Source organism: Ochotona princeps, chromosome 12, assembly GCF_030435755.1.
Source record: "Ochotona princeps isolate mOchPri1 chromosome 12, mOchPri1.hap1, whole genome shotgun sequence".
Lineage (NCBI taxonomy): Eukaryota > Metazoa > Chordata > Mammalia > Lagomorpha > Ochotonidae > Ochotona > Ochotona princeps.
The window spans coordinates 58,266,893-58,283,900 of NC_080843.1; the positions used below are offsets into that span (position 1 = coordinate 58,266,893).

General features: G+C 38.6%; 1 protein-coding gene across 6 annotated transcripts in view; it reads right to left on the reverse strand.

Moving 5' to 3' along the window:
• PDS5B (PDS5 cohesin associated factor B) overlaps positions 1-17,008 on the reverse strand; it is a 154,850-nt gene that overhangs the window by 85,408 nt on the left and 52,434 nt on the right. For 5 of the 6 annotated variants that reach the window (XM_058670877.1, XM_058670879.1, XM_058670878.1 and 2 more), the window contains exons 7-9: positions 8,933-9,013; positions 3,738-3,878; positions 1,642-1,757 (exon numbers count right to left, since the gene is read on the reverse strand). In XM_058670877.1, coding sequence (XP_058526860.1) covers positions 1,642-1,757; positions 3,738-3,878; positions 8,933-9,013 — 338 coding nt within the window. Of the gene's footprint in view, positions 1-1,641; positions 1,758-3,737; positions 3,879-8,932; positions 9,014-9,568; positions 9,618-17,008 lie in introns of those variants that run through there. The other variant, XM_058670881.1, reaches the window with a different exon arrangement.

Below are 17,008 nucleotides of genomic sequence, written 5' to 3' on the forward strand. Positions count from 1 at the left end.
ATAAAAACTCTCTCCATCGCTTCTTCTAACTCTTTAAAAACAGATAAATATGTCTCTTTTGGGGGTGGGAATTGACATCAAGCTTGTAATTTCTATTCATTTGTTTATGAGTTGACTACATTTTTTTTTAAAGATTTGTTTTTATTGGAAACAGATTTACAAAGAGGAGAGACAAATGGTCATTCCCCAAATGACCATAACAGCTGGAGCTGAGCCAATCCAAAGCCAGGAGCTTCTTCTGGGTCACCCAAGCAGGTGCAGGGTCCCAAGGCCTTGGGCCATCTTTCACTGCTTTCTCAGGCCATAAGCAGGGAGCCTGACTGGAACTGGAGCAGCTGAGACACAAATCAGCACCCATGTGGGCTTGAAAAGGCCCTTGGCTACATTATTTAATTCAAAGGAAGAAATAATTCTATTCCAAAATTAAAGCAGCACTTCAAAAAATTTTTTTAAGTTTTTCCAGTTTTTGAAAGGCAACGTGAGAGAGCATGGGGGAGGAGAAAGGGAAGGAGGAGAAAGAGACAGGGAGAGAAAGATGAGATAGAGATCTTCCATTCCTTGGTTCATGCTCCAGACGGCCTCAGTGGCCAGAGCTGAGCCAACCCAAAGCAAAGAGGAGCCAGCAGCTCCTGACAGGTCACCCAAGAACATAAGCCATCTTCTGCTGCTTTCCAAGGCTGTAAGGGGAGCTGGATTGGGAGAGGAGCAACTGGAATCCGAATGGGATGCCAGCGCTGCAGTAGAAGCTTAGCCTACATTAGAGCTCCAGCCCCACTTAAATACTTTCAACATCAGGAATCTTTGTAGAAAAGGTTATGAAATACATCCCTCCACCACAAAGCAATACATACATCACTAAAAGTTCTAAAATAAAACTCAAGAATTTTGTAGATTATTAAAAGTTTACACAGAACTCAGAATATCATTTTTTTCAATTAAGAAAGAAAAAATTTACAAGGAGAAAAAAACAGTCATTTATTTACTCATTCAATAAATACCTTTTCCCTTCAACAGTTCTAAATAATCTAAATACAATTTTTTCACAGAGGATCTTTGGGTCTCCTAAAGATCTATTTTCAATTTGAATTGATCTCTGGTTTGAAACAGTACAAGTTTCACAGCCTTAATACTACTGTATTTATAATGCTATAATCTTTTAAACACTACTCATGATGGGAGTTGGTGTTGTAGTTCAATGAGTAAAGCTCCTGCCTGTGATGCCAGCCTCCCACAATGGTGCTGGATTGCATCCTGGCTGCTCCACTTCTTATCCAGCTTCCCTGCCGAGGAGCCCAAGTGTCTGGACCCCTGCTACTGGCATGGGAGCTCCTGGCTTCTGGCTTTGTCCTTACTCAACCTGGCCAGCACAGCTCAACTGCGGAGTGAATCAGGAGATGAAACATTGCTGTCTCTCCCTCTGACTTTCAACTAAAGAAGTAAATCTTTAAACTGCCTAAGTAAAAATTACTAAGGACAAAATGAGATGGGGGAAAAAGGAAATTAAGCATGGCTAATCAGCAGAACAGGGAGATTTCAACACAAAATCCTTCATTTTTATGACTTAGAGATACACAGCTTAAATATATTGTTTTTAAAAGCAACAGATAGGTATAAACATACGTTAGTTTCAGAATCACCTACCTGCCCAAGTAGCACTGCCAAAGTGGCTTGTTTTGAGAAGCCAATTCGGAATCCTTTGCCCCAAACATTTTTGCAAGTAGTTTAACAACCTGTAAGCGTTCTTCATTATCATTACTCTATAACAAAACATAACACAGTTTTCAAACTTTGAGGTAGATACTCAGAATACAATAAAACACTGGCCCATGATTTCCTTCACTTTTTCCTTTACTTATTTTACAGAAAACCTTCCATAAATTTCAAAACTTAAAACTTCATAAAAATGCTCACTAGTCAAATTAAGCATCACCACAAATGCTCTAAACATCTCTAACTACACTGAGTAGTACTCCTAAATCAAAAGACATCTAAAGGTTTGACTAAATGTCCCGTCCAAACATGTTTTTTTTCCTATTTAAAATAAAATACAGCAGTAAACTCTTATAAACTCTACAAGGAATTTTGAAAACCAATTTTTTAAGAATCAGTTCATCTACAGCCATCACATACTCTCTCTCTGAAGAGAGTAGCAACTTAATGAAGCCTTCTTGCTATAAAAAAAAAAAAACTCAATTTGCTTTAAAGGCTATATTGCAGGCACCCTGGGGATAAAAACATCATTAAACAGTAGATTCTGGAAGTACCAGTATGACAATGGTTGGTTGGATGAGCCAGACACAACACTGAACTGAAGTATGGCAATCCTATCAAACAGCACTAACATTCAAAGTGCTATGGAAAGCACGATATAAAATTTTTCTTAAAATTTTAAACCAATGATTCAGCCTGTCATTAGAAAGCCCCCACAATGTTCTCTTATTCACCTCTACTCTTTATTTCTCTAAAACGTACTTTGTCAGCCCATGCTATGCACAGAATCACTCCTAAAATTTGCAAAAAAACGAAACAGAAAAAAAAGATTCCTAGACTGTTTTCAGAAATTCTGACTCACCTAGTCTAGTTTAATGCTTAGTTGTCTACTCATCAGTAATGGCTCCAACAGATTCTAACATGCAGCCAGGAGTTACTTAAACTTAACTAACGCTACCATCTAAACAAAATTCTTCTTGTTCAACAAATTCACCAGCACCTTCCTACCTCCACATGCTTCTGCACGCTGTTTCCTTTGCTTCAAGTATCAATTATAATATCTGGCCTCTTATTAGATTTGGCTATTTTTCCTCTTCCATTCATACTAGATGTTAAGTTTGTTTAAAGCAGGGATAATAATTTTCCTATTTTTATATTTCTCATAGGGTGCAGGAAAACACATGCAACATTTATTCAACATTTTTACTAGAGAAAATCAAATAAACCAACAAATAATTAGAGATTTAACTACTACCTGCCTCATCGAAATCATTCATCACACTGAAAGTGGATGGGGAGGCCAGTTAGTCCAATGAATCACTTGAGAAATACACCAAACATGTGCTCCAGGACAAAAATCAGAAGCATTCACTGACAATTCGGTATATTTACATGACAAATTTGAGTTGTTTTGCTTTTCAAAGAGATAAACACTTTAGAAATAAGAAATGTTAGCTGAAAACCATACAAATTTGGCTGGGGTTGTATACTGAGATTTAGCAAAGATTAATTATTATAACCAGAAATGTTTAATCTTCTGTAATGATATAAGAGAAAGTATTCCGCGAAGGAAGCTCAATTTCACAGTATAATTTCATATCAAGACAATCGAAATTCACTACCAATAGATTTCACAGAACTATGCAAAAGTCAAAAAGCTCTTCAACATGGGCATATGTCGTCAATATATATATACTGTCAACATAAAATAAAGTGAAAAAAAGGAAAAGTGAAAAGGTGAAGGAAACTGTTCTGAACTGTGCCATGAAAACTTAAGTTCAATACACCTCTAAAGCCTGAAAAGCTACAAAACAACAGGATCATATGGAAAATATCATCCTCCAATCATTTATTAAGCAGGCACTGTCTTCTAAAGGCACCATGCCAGGCAATGGAGAGAGAAACAGGTAAATATCTAACAGCAATATACTCCCTCACTTGTTATATTCAGGCAAAATTACTATAAGAATTTGAAAGCCAGGTCTTTGCTAACTCAATTGACAAGATTATATTTTTGCAATAGTTACCTTTAATTTAAATTCAAGCTGGGGTAAAACAGAAAGCAGCAAATGACTATCAATATTGTAGAGCTCCAGAATTAAGTCAAAGACATGCTCTGACAAATCACTGATGGAGGTCTTCCCAAGCATGAGAACCTGATTAAAAAACTTTTTAGAAAAATTAGTTATTAGTATAAATATCATGTATAAAATGTATCTCATAAAATCTTAATTACTATTCAAATTATTTCTAATTGCATACAAAATCAAGCTTGGCAGTGCAAAAACATTTTCTAACAGTAAGTGAAAAAGCACTACATTTTGCATAAAAAGACAAAACCCAGGATGCATAATATATATAATAAAATGTTTATGGATTTCTCAACACCACACTGCATCTTCTAAATACATTCTGTTTCCTACTGATGTTACTTCCTCTATTTTATCACGTATTAAAACGCAGTGTATTACAGTTATTTGTGCATATTTTGTTAGTAGTTTATTTTATGTATCAAATAGACTAGATGAAGGGATAGCTAGACAGCTGATAAAACCTTATTTACGGGTAAGTCTTAAATGGTGTTTCTGGAGCAAGGGCTGTGGCTCAGGAGGATAAGCTTGTACTTTCAAACACCGACATCCCATGTGAGCACCAGTTTGTGTCCCACTGCTCCACTTCCCATCCAGCTCCCTGCTTTGGCCTGGGAAAGCAGCAGAAGACAGATCAACTCCTTGGGCTCCTGCACCCACGTGCGAGACTCAGAAGAGCCCCCTGGCTGCTGTTTTTGAATTGGCTCAGCTCCGGCCACTGCAGCCATTGGAGTAATGAACCACTGGATGCAAGATCTCTCCGTCTGTCTCTCTTTCTCTCTGTAAATCTGCCTTTCAAATAAAAATAAAGAAATCTTTTTTTTAAGGTGTTAATGAAGAAGGAGACCAAATGAGAAAGATCTTATCTTCAGTGTGGATGGCCATGATTCTGATATGGTATCTGAATCTCTCACTCAATAAAATCCTTAAGTCACATCTTGGTCACCTTAGCATACATGGAGAACAAAAGCATGAAAAGACAGTGCTCTTGACCTTTATAATAAGAGCCAATTCTGTTTAAATACATAGTTTAAAATGTTTAACACATAACTACTACGTTCTAATTTTTTTAAATCACTTGTTAACACTCCCACAATGTAAAGTTTCATACTAAGATGCAAAATGCCCTTTTTTTCCTCTCAAGTGGTCAGTGACCCCTAACTAGTTTCAGTTTAATATTGAAACTGGTAAAGATACATGCCGTAACGACCAGGTTTCTACCTAATATCTTCAAATATAAAGCATTAACCCAGTACAAACAGCACACAGCCTCAGATTCCATTTTCTCTCTGCAGAAGGAGCTAAGGATGCTTTATAAAACAGTCTGTCCTAACCCGTCTGAGTTTAACACATAACTCGCCTTAATCTGGCTTTACTTTCCATACTGATATTACAGAGTCAAGGATTTCACATTTCTACATCTTTATGCTTAATTTTTGGATCCTGTACTATTGTTAACTCTATTTTATTTATGAGTTGCAAAAATTTGGTATTCCTTTCCATTTATCTTTTTTTTTTTTTTTGAGAAAACAATTTCATGATATAAAAAAAGTACTGTTCAGGTTGAAAATACAATCGCTTCGTTTCCATTCACAAATTTTCTCATATCTAAAAATCAGTAAAATAAATTTTCCCAATCAGCCTTTCAATAAAGAACAATAAGCATTTTCAATCTAGCCATCATGGTGGTCAAATCATCATCACGGTCTATCAGTCTGGGAAAAACTCCTTCCCCTATGGGAAGGAGTGCCTGGTTCTACTCTGTCTCCAGTCCAGGTTCCTATCTGTGTGTCCTGTGGCAGCTCTAAGACTTGGCTTCCAGCCACATTCATGGCAGACACACTGGGTGCTGGGTTCCTGCCTTCAGCATGGCTCAACACCGGCTGCTACAGAGTTTAGGGGATGTGAAACAGCCAATGGAATATCTCTGACTTTCAAATAAAATGGAAATAAATTTTTAATCATTTCAATTTTACGTTTTACAAAAACCAACAACATATTTACTGGGGATGGGTATTTTACATAATGGTTCAGACACTGCTTAAGACACCCATTAGTTCTACTGTAAATCCCACTTTCCGGTAATGCACACCCTGGGAGGCAGCAGGTGCTGATGCCTCAAGTACTTGGGTCCCAGTGACCTGTAGGCAAGACATGGCTTGAATAGTTTTCAGCTACTGGCAGCAGCCATCTGGAGAGTGAACCAGCACATGAAAGATTGCTCTCTCTCTCTCTGTCTTTCAAAAACTTATTTAAATGAAGAAACATTTATAATTTCCAAAATGGCAATAAAACGAGTCTCGCATAGTATCTGACAAAGAGAAGACAGTCACCATGTATTTGGTAAATGAATGATTTCTAATAGAGACTACGTATAAATATAAGCTACAACCTTCCTAATGTCTTAAAATTTAGTGCAAACAGATTTACACTTGATTAAAATATTTTCTTTCAAAAAAACCTTTCATTTACAAGCAGATGAATGTATATACTGTAAATATTTTTATATTTGCCTCCTAGTAAGTCTCAATTCAGCAATGCTACTTTAGATTTATACAAGCGTTTTCACAAAGATAATATCTTCTATTACCACCCCAATTATTAATAGTCCCAGTTTACCTATTTGAACAAGAATATAATATTTTTTAAAGATTTATTTATTTTTATTGCAAAGTCAGATATACAGAGAAGAGGAGAGACAGAGAGGAAGATCCTCTGTCTGATGATTCACTCCCCAAGTGATCGCAACAGCCAGAGTTGAGCCGATCCAAAGCCAAGGGCCAGGAGCTCTTCCAGATCTCCCACACGGAGACAGGGTCTGAAGGCTTTAGGCCATCCTTGACTGCTTTCCAAGACACAAGCAGGGAGCTGGATGGGAAACGGGGCTGCTGGGATTAGAATTGGTGCCCGTATGAGATCCCGGCACATCCAATGCAAGGACTTTTAGCCAGTAGGCCACCAGGCCAGGTCCAAGAATATAATACTTTTTAATTCAAAATATTTTGTCACATCTCAAAACATATTATTAAAGATTCAGTAAATAGGAATGGGAGTCAAAGAAAAGAGGAAATTAAAAGTTGAGTTATTATTATCAAGTATCTTACTCCTTGCTAGATAATTCTCTACTAGCAAGGTAAATGAACAAAAACGACTTCATCTACAAGTCTAAAAAGGCTAAGAAATGTTAACCCCACTAATTTTATTCAGAAAGTAAATTTCACACAAGTTTAAAGATACCAAAAATAATTGGTTTTTTCTTTAATTTTACTGTAAATATGTTCAAAAAAAAAGTTGAGAATAGAAATAATCAACCTAAAGACCTTTTATGAAATATTATCGTTTTGTGAGAATTTTTCCTTTTAGCTGCCCCAAATATTCACTCTCTTCATTTTCAAACAGCAACATGGCACAACATTCTTTTCCTGTTATGCCAGAAAAGGGCATCAAAATCTCTTGGCTGGCAATATCCATTTAAATAAATGACCACCAGGAGGAGCTCAACTTGTATGCTCTACTGGGCCATGAAAACAGTTTTTTAGGGGCACCTAACAAGGGAAAGGGGAAGAGCAATTAATAGCAAAATGCTTACCTCAGGGAGTAAATACTTCAAACATCATTAAGCCAAAAATGGAAGGACTCAATCTAATAAATTTATCTCATCTGATAATGAAGGCTCACAAAACTACAGAAACTAGTCTTTGGAGTTCCTTCCCAGTCTTGCAGGTATTAGATGATGGAGCTGGATGGTACAGCTTCCAACAGCTTACCCTTCAAAACAGTTTCCTTTCAACTGAAATTTATTTTTCTCAATCATTATATGCTTAGGATTCCTTAAGGCCATAAACTAGCAACAAAAGCTGGGATTTACCAAGAAACTGCTTTAGGACATACATAACTTTTCAAAGTACATCTTTCCACAGTCTATTTCACATACGGACTTCAAATTGTTGTATGTAACTTAAAAACCTTTCCAAAAACTTTCAAAAAATAATTATAAAAGGCTTTTTTCCTAATGTTTTCCAAAGGGATTTATATCTTCTATTTATTTGGAGCTTAGTCAAAGTGGAAAACAGAGACAGAACTATGACACAGTTTCAGAGACTTAGCATTAACACTGTATTCTGTATCTGTATTTAGAAAGACTGCACACATACTAAATCTGTCAGCAAGCAGAGTGCTGACAATGTAACAAACTGTGGAGGAAAAATGCAATTTACTACAAACTTCCAGGAGTGAACCTAACAACTGAAAACTACTTATTAAATACACTACATTTGGGGTGATATTGGAAGGATTCAATTTACTGCAATTTTTCTTTCTTAGACTAGGAAGACTAATAGGGAATCTGTCAGGTAGAACAACAGTAAGCCGTTTGCACCACACTGCTAGCATCAGTCAAACTTCTACCAATTTTTAGGTCTTGGCCTTAGTTGATGTCCTCTATTCAAACTAATTTTTATCTCCAAAAAACTGTAAATTAGGGCCCGGCGGCGTGGCCTAGCGGCTAAAGTCCTCGCCTTGAACGCACCAGGATCCCATGTGGGTGCCAGTTCTAATCCCAGCAGCTCCACTTCCCATTCAACTCCCTGCTTTTGTGGACTGGGAAGGCAGTCAAGGATGGCCCAAAGCTTTGGGACCCTGCACCCGCATGGGAGACGCGGAAGAGGTTCCTGGCTCCTGGCTTTGGATCGGCGCAGCACTGGCCATTGAGGTCACTTGGGGAGTGAATCATCAGACGGAAGATCTTCCTCTCTGTCTCTCCTCCTCTCTGTATATCTGACTATGTAATAAAAATAAATAAAACTTTAAAAAAACTGTAAATTATATGCAGCTTCTCTTGATATATTAACTTCCATGTTCTATCCAATTATATCTATTTCTGACATTACAAAGCAAACAGTATATCTTGCTAAAAACCAAGAGCTATTTTCATTCCTAGACAATTTGAAGGAAGCAAACCAATGAACAAATAAGCTCTAAGTGACCAGAAAATAGTGACCAAGAACCATTTTAAGAAAAAGAAAATTACTTACTGGTTAGAACAAGACAAAAAGGTACTTAACAAAACCCTCCTACTTAGTGATCATTGGAATTTTGGCTTAAACCTTCTGAAAACCACAAAAATAACTTACATTGGTAATATAGGGTTCAATGGCTTGAGCAGTCCTCTTCAGTAAAGCTTTTGCCAGATCATATGCTTGCTTGTTTAAGTTCTGAAAAACATCAATAATAATGTAATTATATTACATATATCTTAACTCTGAAAAGCATTACAAGTTTAAAAGACTACTTTTGAATAAATGAGACTTCTTTCCCTAGAACTGAAAAGGTCATATAATCCCTTATTTTAAAAAATTACTTATTTTGACTGGAAAGGCAGATCAGATTTTTCAGAGAAAAGGAGACACAAAAAGAAAGACCTTCCTGTTGATGGTTCATTTCCCAAATGGCCGCAATGGCTGGAGCTGAACACAGCAGCTTTCTCCAGGTCTCCCATGCTAGTACTGTCTCTAAACGCTTTGGGCCGTCCTTCCCTGCTTTCCCAGGCCACAAGCAGGGAGCTGGATGGGAAGTGGAGCAGCTGGGACATGAACCAACACCCATTTGCAATCCCAGCATTCACAAGATGAGGATTTAGCCACTGAACCATTGCACCAAGCCCCATATAATTCCTTCTAAGCAAGAATACTTTCTTCATGTTTCACTCAGAACATTAATGACATGTAAATTGTTAATAAATGTTTATTAGATAAGAAGAGGTACTTAACTCATTCTAAGTCTCACTCCAAAGTCAAATCAGTTCAGCTGAACACAAATATAAGCTCTTCTATTTCATGACTAGAAAAATCATAAAAAAAATCAGAAAGAACTGAATTCTAGTGTTTTCAACAACAGGAGACCCATGAAAAGGACAAAGACATTTTGGGACACTTACTGGAAAGTAGATTTTTTTACTCAAGCACATCTCAGAACAACGGTTAAAATCAAAAGATAGGACAAAAATACAATTAAGTGTGGTAGGGGAGAGATGCAAAAAAAAAGCACCGTTTGAAAAGAAAGTGATTCATTTCATTTATTTCCAACTGAGAGTTACAAAGATAGGGAACGATGGAGAGGAATCTTCCACCCCTGGTTCACTAAAAGAGCCTGGGTTGAGACGCACTGAAGCCAAGAGCCTGGTATGTCTTCCGAGTTTCCCATGAGGGTGGAGGGACACAAGCAGGGCAGCAAGACACCTGAAGTAGAGCATCCAGGACTGAAGTGGCACCCATACAGAATGCTGCCAGTGGTTTTACTTGCTACACCACTACACCAATCTTGAAAAAACTATCTTAAGAAAATATTGACTCTGATGATCAGGAATGGAATAAAAAATGTAAAACAGAATCACTAATCTGGTTTAACCGTATTCCAGTGGACAAGAAAACTGTACAAATTCTTAAGTTCAGGCCCAGCAGGAGGGTTTAGTGGTTAAATACTCGCCTAACAACTACCAGGATGCCCTGTGGATGCTGGGTTGTGTCTCAGCTTCTGCACTTCCCATCCAGCTCCCTATCTGTGGCCTAGCAAAGCAGTCGAGGACAGCGCAAAACCATGGGACTCTTTACCCATGTGAGATATCCAGAAGAAGCTCCTGGCTTCAGATCAGGTCAGCTCTGGCCCTTGCAGCCACTTGAGGGTGGTGAAACAGTGGATGCAGGATCTGTCTCTCCTCGCTCTGTAAATCTGCCTTTCCAATCAAAATAAATAAATTTTTTAAAAACACAGTTTAAACCTTAAACTCGCATTCTATACTTCGTACTTTTAGACTCACTAATCTTGAAGCCTGTTTATATTTCGCTCATTTGTAATCGCTGTTGTGAATTTTGCTGTATAATATACTTCCGTTTGGGGGCTGGCACAATGGCTCAACTGGCTTCTCATTCACCTGTAAATGCCAGCCTCCCATAAGGAAACCAGCTCCTGGCTTATGAGTTAGAAATCAAAAGAGCAGGGGCCCGGCGGCGCGGCCTAGCGGCAAGGTCCTCACCTTGAACGCGCCGGGATCCCATATGGGCGCCGGTTCTAATCCCGGCAGCCCTGCTTCCCATCCAGCTCCCTCCTTGTGGCCTGGGAGGGCAGTGGAGGACGGCCCAATGCATGGGGACACTGCACCTGCGTGGGAGACCTGGAAGAGGTTCCTGGTTCCTGGCTTTGGATCGGCACGTACCGGCCCATTGCGGCTCACTTGGGGAGTGAATCATCGGATGGAAGATCTTCCTCTCTGTCTCTCCTCCTCTCTCTGTATATCTGACTTTGTAATAAAAATAAATCTTCAAAGAAAAAAAAGAAAAGAAAAGCCATAAGCAAAAAAAAAAAAAAAAAAGGAAGAAAGAAATCAAAAGAGGATGCCCTAAAGCCTTGGGACGCCTCCACCTATGTGGGACACCCAGAAGAAGGTCCTGACTTCTGGTTTCAGATTGACTCAACTTGGGCAGTTGCAGCCATTTGGGGAGTAAACCAGTGGATGGAAGATCTTTCTCTCCATAAATCCGCCTTTCCAATAAAAAAAATACGCTTTGGTGAAAAGTGTTCTCCTTTTCACATTAGGTTTGTGTTTGAAAGGCTCTCATGGTAGAATGAGCTCTGTGGCACAGCAGAGGCAGTCAGCAGCTGTAACACCAGCATCCTGCATAAGTGGAGACTCTAGTCCCAGTGCTCACTTCAGTTCCAACTCTCTGATAATGCACCTGGAAAGCAGGGGGAAATGGTGCAAGTGATTCTGATCACGCTGTCGACGTAGCAGAGCCAGATGGATGTATGGCCCAGACTTTGGCCTGCCAAACACTGGCCATTGTAGCCACTCAGGGAGTAAAACAGTAGATGAATAAGCTCTCTGGAACCCTGTCCTTCAATAAATTAAATTATTTTTTTAGAAAAAGTCCTATGTGCACATGAGCTATAACCTCTTATAAACTCTGCCATTTTTCCTTTTTATCTTCTTGCATTTACTTATTTATTTGAAAAGCAGAATTAGACTAAGGCTTTGTCAGTCTAGTCTATATTTATCTTTTCATAATGTTTGTAGTATCTAAAAGCATACAAAAGGCTAATTTAAATTTAGTAAACTATGTCAACCTTTTCAATCATGGCTGTATCCTATATTTTTCTTAAGAAATTTAATACTGAGGTTGTAATGATGTTTTCCATTTTCAAATAAAATGTTACAGATTTACCTTTCATATTTAATCTTTATCCCACCAGAATTTATTTCTATGTATAAGAAACTAGTATCTTTCCATATGGGTAGTCAACTGACCTAAAACCACTCATTATTCCCTCCCATTACTCTAATACCCATCCTCTCACCTTTTATATAACCATGCAACCATTTATAAACTCTCCATTATTTCTACATGTCCCTTTGTAAACTAGTGATGGCAGAAATTTAAAGAAACACATGAAAATAACATTTTGGCACATTTTCCCATTTATTCTTCAAAACTGTATACTATTATTGATCACCTGCTCTTCAATGTAAAATTCAGTTTGCCACAACATACTATATTTTGATAAGATTATCAATGTCCACAAAACTGACCTTATTACAGTACCAAGTCTCTCATCAACAACAAATCTCTCACCGTATATTCTATTATACTTTCAGCTAATCATGAAGTTTCACATATCAATCATGTACTTTGTTTTATATGTAAAATATATATTATATATTTTTATATTATTTATTACATATTTTGTGCATATATTATATATTGTATACATATATTTTTATACATTATTTGTATTTTATATCTTTGGTAAAACTACGCTGAAAACTTTTGAAATTGTTCTAACGAGTTTTATATATTGATATTTTAACTAGCAATTCCCTCATTTGTACTTTGTGTTCCATGTATAATTATATGGCCCACGAACAATAGTCTAGCTTTCTTTTCCTTTCTAATCTTTTCATACCTTGTCATTTTACTCAACTAAATGAACATCTTCAGCACACTACTATTTAGATGTAGCCATTTGCCTTTTTCCTGAGTAGAAGTAACATTGTTACAGTGTGTCTAACTGCAAAGCCTCCACATTCCATCATTAAATGTAGTACCATACATATCCGTATCAGTTTTAGATCCTTTCCATTTCAAATGCAATGCGGCACGCTTTTGCAACAGTGAAAAACATGGTGCCCGAGATGACTGTATCCCATTATCAGAGTACCTGGGTTTAACTCCTAGCTCCCTTCCCGACTCCAGCTTCCTGCCACTTCACATCACATCATGCTGCAACAATTCATGTCTCCAGTAATCAAATCTCTGCTTCCCATGTGAGACCAAGAGAGGTCTTCTGCCAGCTCCAGGTTTGGACCTGGCACAGTCCCAACTGTGTCAGGTACTTTAGAAGTGAAACAATGGATGGCAGCTCTCTCTCCCTGTCCATCTGCTTGTCAGCTTGTTTATCTCTACAGTCCAAGTAAGAAAAATAACAAACGAAAAAGTGTGCTTACAGCTTTTATCATAAATTGCAACCTTTCTGTTAACACTTTTTGACTCCTCTGAACTGCTGGTTTGGCCTTATCCTAATGCTAACATTTAATGGTGTTAATCTACCCTTGTATCCCTAAAATGAAGACAACTTAGTAATTATCAAAATTACTTTATACCATTCTGGAAGTGGTCAATAATTATTTCTTATATTTATTTAACTATATGCATAAATGAAATTAACCTAGGTTCTCTTTTATTGCTTTCTGGTTGTTGATTTTTTTTCTAGAGATAAAGGTGTTCAAAAGCTGAAGTGTGGAAAGCCTGCTGAACATCACGACTATCTGCCAACAGAAGTACCCTTTGGCAGCTTTAGATCCTGTTCTTGTTACACTGAATTCTGCTAATGTTACTGGTATTATGTTTGGGAGAAAGGGCTCTATTTCACATGGACATCCCTAAAAACCAATGAACTTACGGTTAAAGGTTACTACAAATTTTTTCTGTCAAAACATATTTGACAACTTATTTCATAAGATTTTAAATATGTGTGCATAAAATATTATTCATGAATTGTCTTTTTTTCTCAAGCTATCTATTCATTTCATCATAAATTTACTGATACCAACTCCTTTTCTTTTTTTCTCTTTTCTTTTTTGTAAGATTTATTTAGCTATCTAAAACTTCAGAGCTATAAAGAGAGGTATCTTTCATCTGCTGATTCACTTTCTGTACAGCCACACAGTCAGGACTGAGACAGGTCAAAGCCAGGAGCCACTTCCAGGTCGGCTGCCCAGGTGCCAGACCATCTTACACTGCTTCCCAGCCCATCGGCAGAGAACTGCAGCACGAGTGGAGCAGCCAGTACAAGAACATGAGCCCCTAGGGGATGCCAGCACGGCAGAGCAGCGTTCCTCACTACTCAACATTGGCTGTCCCATCTCCCCTGCTTTATCCAACCTGCCAACCATTTATTCCCTCAATACATCTTTCACATTATCAACTTTGGGTGGTGAGGGAATGTTACTATAAATTCTAGTTTATTAATTCTGCTCTTTGCTACTCTTCAAAATATTTTATTATTACTATTATTTTCCATAATATACTTTTAAAGATTTATTTATTTTTATTACAAAGTCAGATATACAGAGAGGAGGAGAGAGAGAGAGGAAGATCTTCCATCTGTTGTTTCACTCCCCAAGTGACCTCAATGGCCAGTGCTGTGCCGATCCAAAGCCAGGAACCAGGAATGTCTTCCGGGTCTCCCACATGGTGCAGGGCCCCAAAGCTTTGAGCCGTCCTCCACTGCTTTCCCAGGCCACAAGCAGGGAGCTGGATGGGAAGCAGGGCTGCCAGGATTAGAACTGGCGCCCATATGGGATCCCGGTGCGTTCAAGGCGAGGACTTTAGCCGCTAGGCCACGCCGCCGGGCCCATGGTATACTTTTTGTAGGTACAGGGATTCTTCCTTCCCCTTTCCTCCTACTCTCCCTATCTGACCCCCATATTGGCAAAGTAGTACGGTTCTTCAGTAACTGTTAAAAGTTGAACATTCTATTATTTGAATGTATCATGGGCATTGTAGGTATAGGCAAAGGTAGAAAATCTACTATCTTATTGTTAAGTTATACTTAACTAGTTCATTGGGAGTTTTCCTTTTTATTAAGGAATAGAGACATACTCAACGTATCTTCACTTCCTAGTATGCTAGTCTCCATTATGCAGTTCTTCAGTGAGTAAAAAAACCTATATTCACACTGTTCACCTACATATCTATTTGTTTTGTATTTTGTTCTTATGGACTGGGTTGCTTTACTAAGCATAATAGTCTCCACTTGAGACCATTTTGGTGCAAATAGTAGGGCTTCATTCCTTTTAAAGGCTGTCTAGTTTTCCAAAGGGCAGATGTACCAGTTTCTTCATACATTCCTCTTTCTACGGGCACCTGATTTATTTGTTTGTCTTCACTATTAAGGACTCTGCCGCTATAGGGGTGGCAAGACAGAAAGGCACCTGCCAGTATGTGTGTGGGCTGGATAGCAGGTTGGCTGGGTTGAACTAGGCTTCAATACCCATTGACAAGTACCAGAGCTAAATGGGAGGTGGGACAGACTGAACAAGTCTGCGGTACATTCTGGCATGCACGGGAACCAGGGTAGGGGCAGGCCTGGTGGCGGTAATGGGGAGTCGCCCCAACTAGGCTGCAGCTCCCACTGGTTTGCATGAGGGCCGAGTACGAAGTGGGCAAGATTGAGCTGGACTGCAACACCCATTGGTTCCAGTGGATGACAAAACTGACCTAGCAATTGCAACCACCAGCATGTGCGTAAGCTGATTGAGACAGCGGATGGTGCCAGACCCTGAACTGGCAAACTCACGTAAGAATCAGGTCTGGGATTATCTCAGATGAAGTTTCTTTGGAGATCCCTCCAACTGAACTCATCTCAGAACCCCAAACATGAAGAGACTACGTCAGCCAGTGGATTCTGAATAGATTTCATCGTGCTTGGAGCGGCGAGACTGGCAGCAATTCAGAACAGTTGAACTATCAAAATCGCATGAGCAGGACCCTCGGAGTGTGCCTCAAATCGGGAATCTGGGATGGGTGGGAGGCTGGGTGGGGCTTTTCCCTTTGTTTCTCCCGACTCCAGATACAAGGGGAAAAATATTAGTGTGGAAATAATGGTATTACCCACTGTCTTGTAGCCCTTGACCCTTTGTACCCTAATCAACTAAGTAAGATTATTAAAAAAAAAAAAAAAAAAAGGACTCTGCCGCTATAAACAGAGGGTTGCAGGTCACTTTGTCATGTGCAACTCTCACTTCACTTGGATATACTCCCAGAAGTAGGATAACTAAGTCGTATGTACCAGTACATCAACTTTTAGCTGTTTAAGCACTTTCCATATTTTTCTTTTCTTTTTTTTTTAAAAAAGATTTATTCATTTTATTACAGCCAGATATACAGAGAGGAGGAGAGACAGAGAGGAAGATCTTCCATCCGATGATTCACTCCCCAAGTGAGCCACAATGGGCCGGTACGCGCCGATCCGATGCCGGGAACCTGGAACCTCTTCCAGGTCTCCCATGCGGGTGCAGGGTCCCAATGCATTGGGCCGTCCTCAACTGCTTTCCCAGGCCACAAGCAGGGAGCTGGAGGGGAAGTGAAGCTGCCGGGATTAGAACCGGCGCCCATATGGGATCCCGGTGTGTTCAAGAAGATGACTTTGGCCGCTAGGCCACACCGCCGGGCCCCACTTTCCATATTTTTCTTAATGTAGTTATACATTAATACTGTATTTTAAAAATGTCTTGAATCATAAACTTAGTTACATTCAAAAAAATAGTTTAAACTGCATCTCAGATTTTAATATGCATCATTTTAACTACTATTTAAAATTTATCATTATGATTTTAATGATTTCTGCTCTTTAGCTTAAAGTTTTCTATTTTAAGTTCTCAATATTTCTAACTCGTGATTTGAAATCACTGGAAGACATGTTAATCTCTCCTCTAAACTGTGAATTTGTTTCCCTCCCCCTCTTCATAATTTCTTCAACTTATGGATTATATTTTTAGGCTGAACACAAGTTTAAACCTCTTCCTCAGAAGTTAACCTTTCATTATTATGTAAAACGATTCTTCATTCAGTAAAAATCACTATGTGTAATATTATCAACTACCTCAGTTCTCTTTCGGTTTCTATTTTCCTAGAATTTTTTTTCCATCTTTTTAC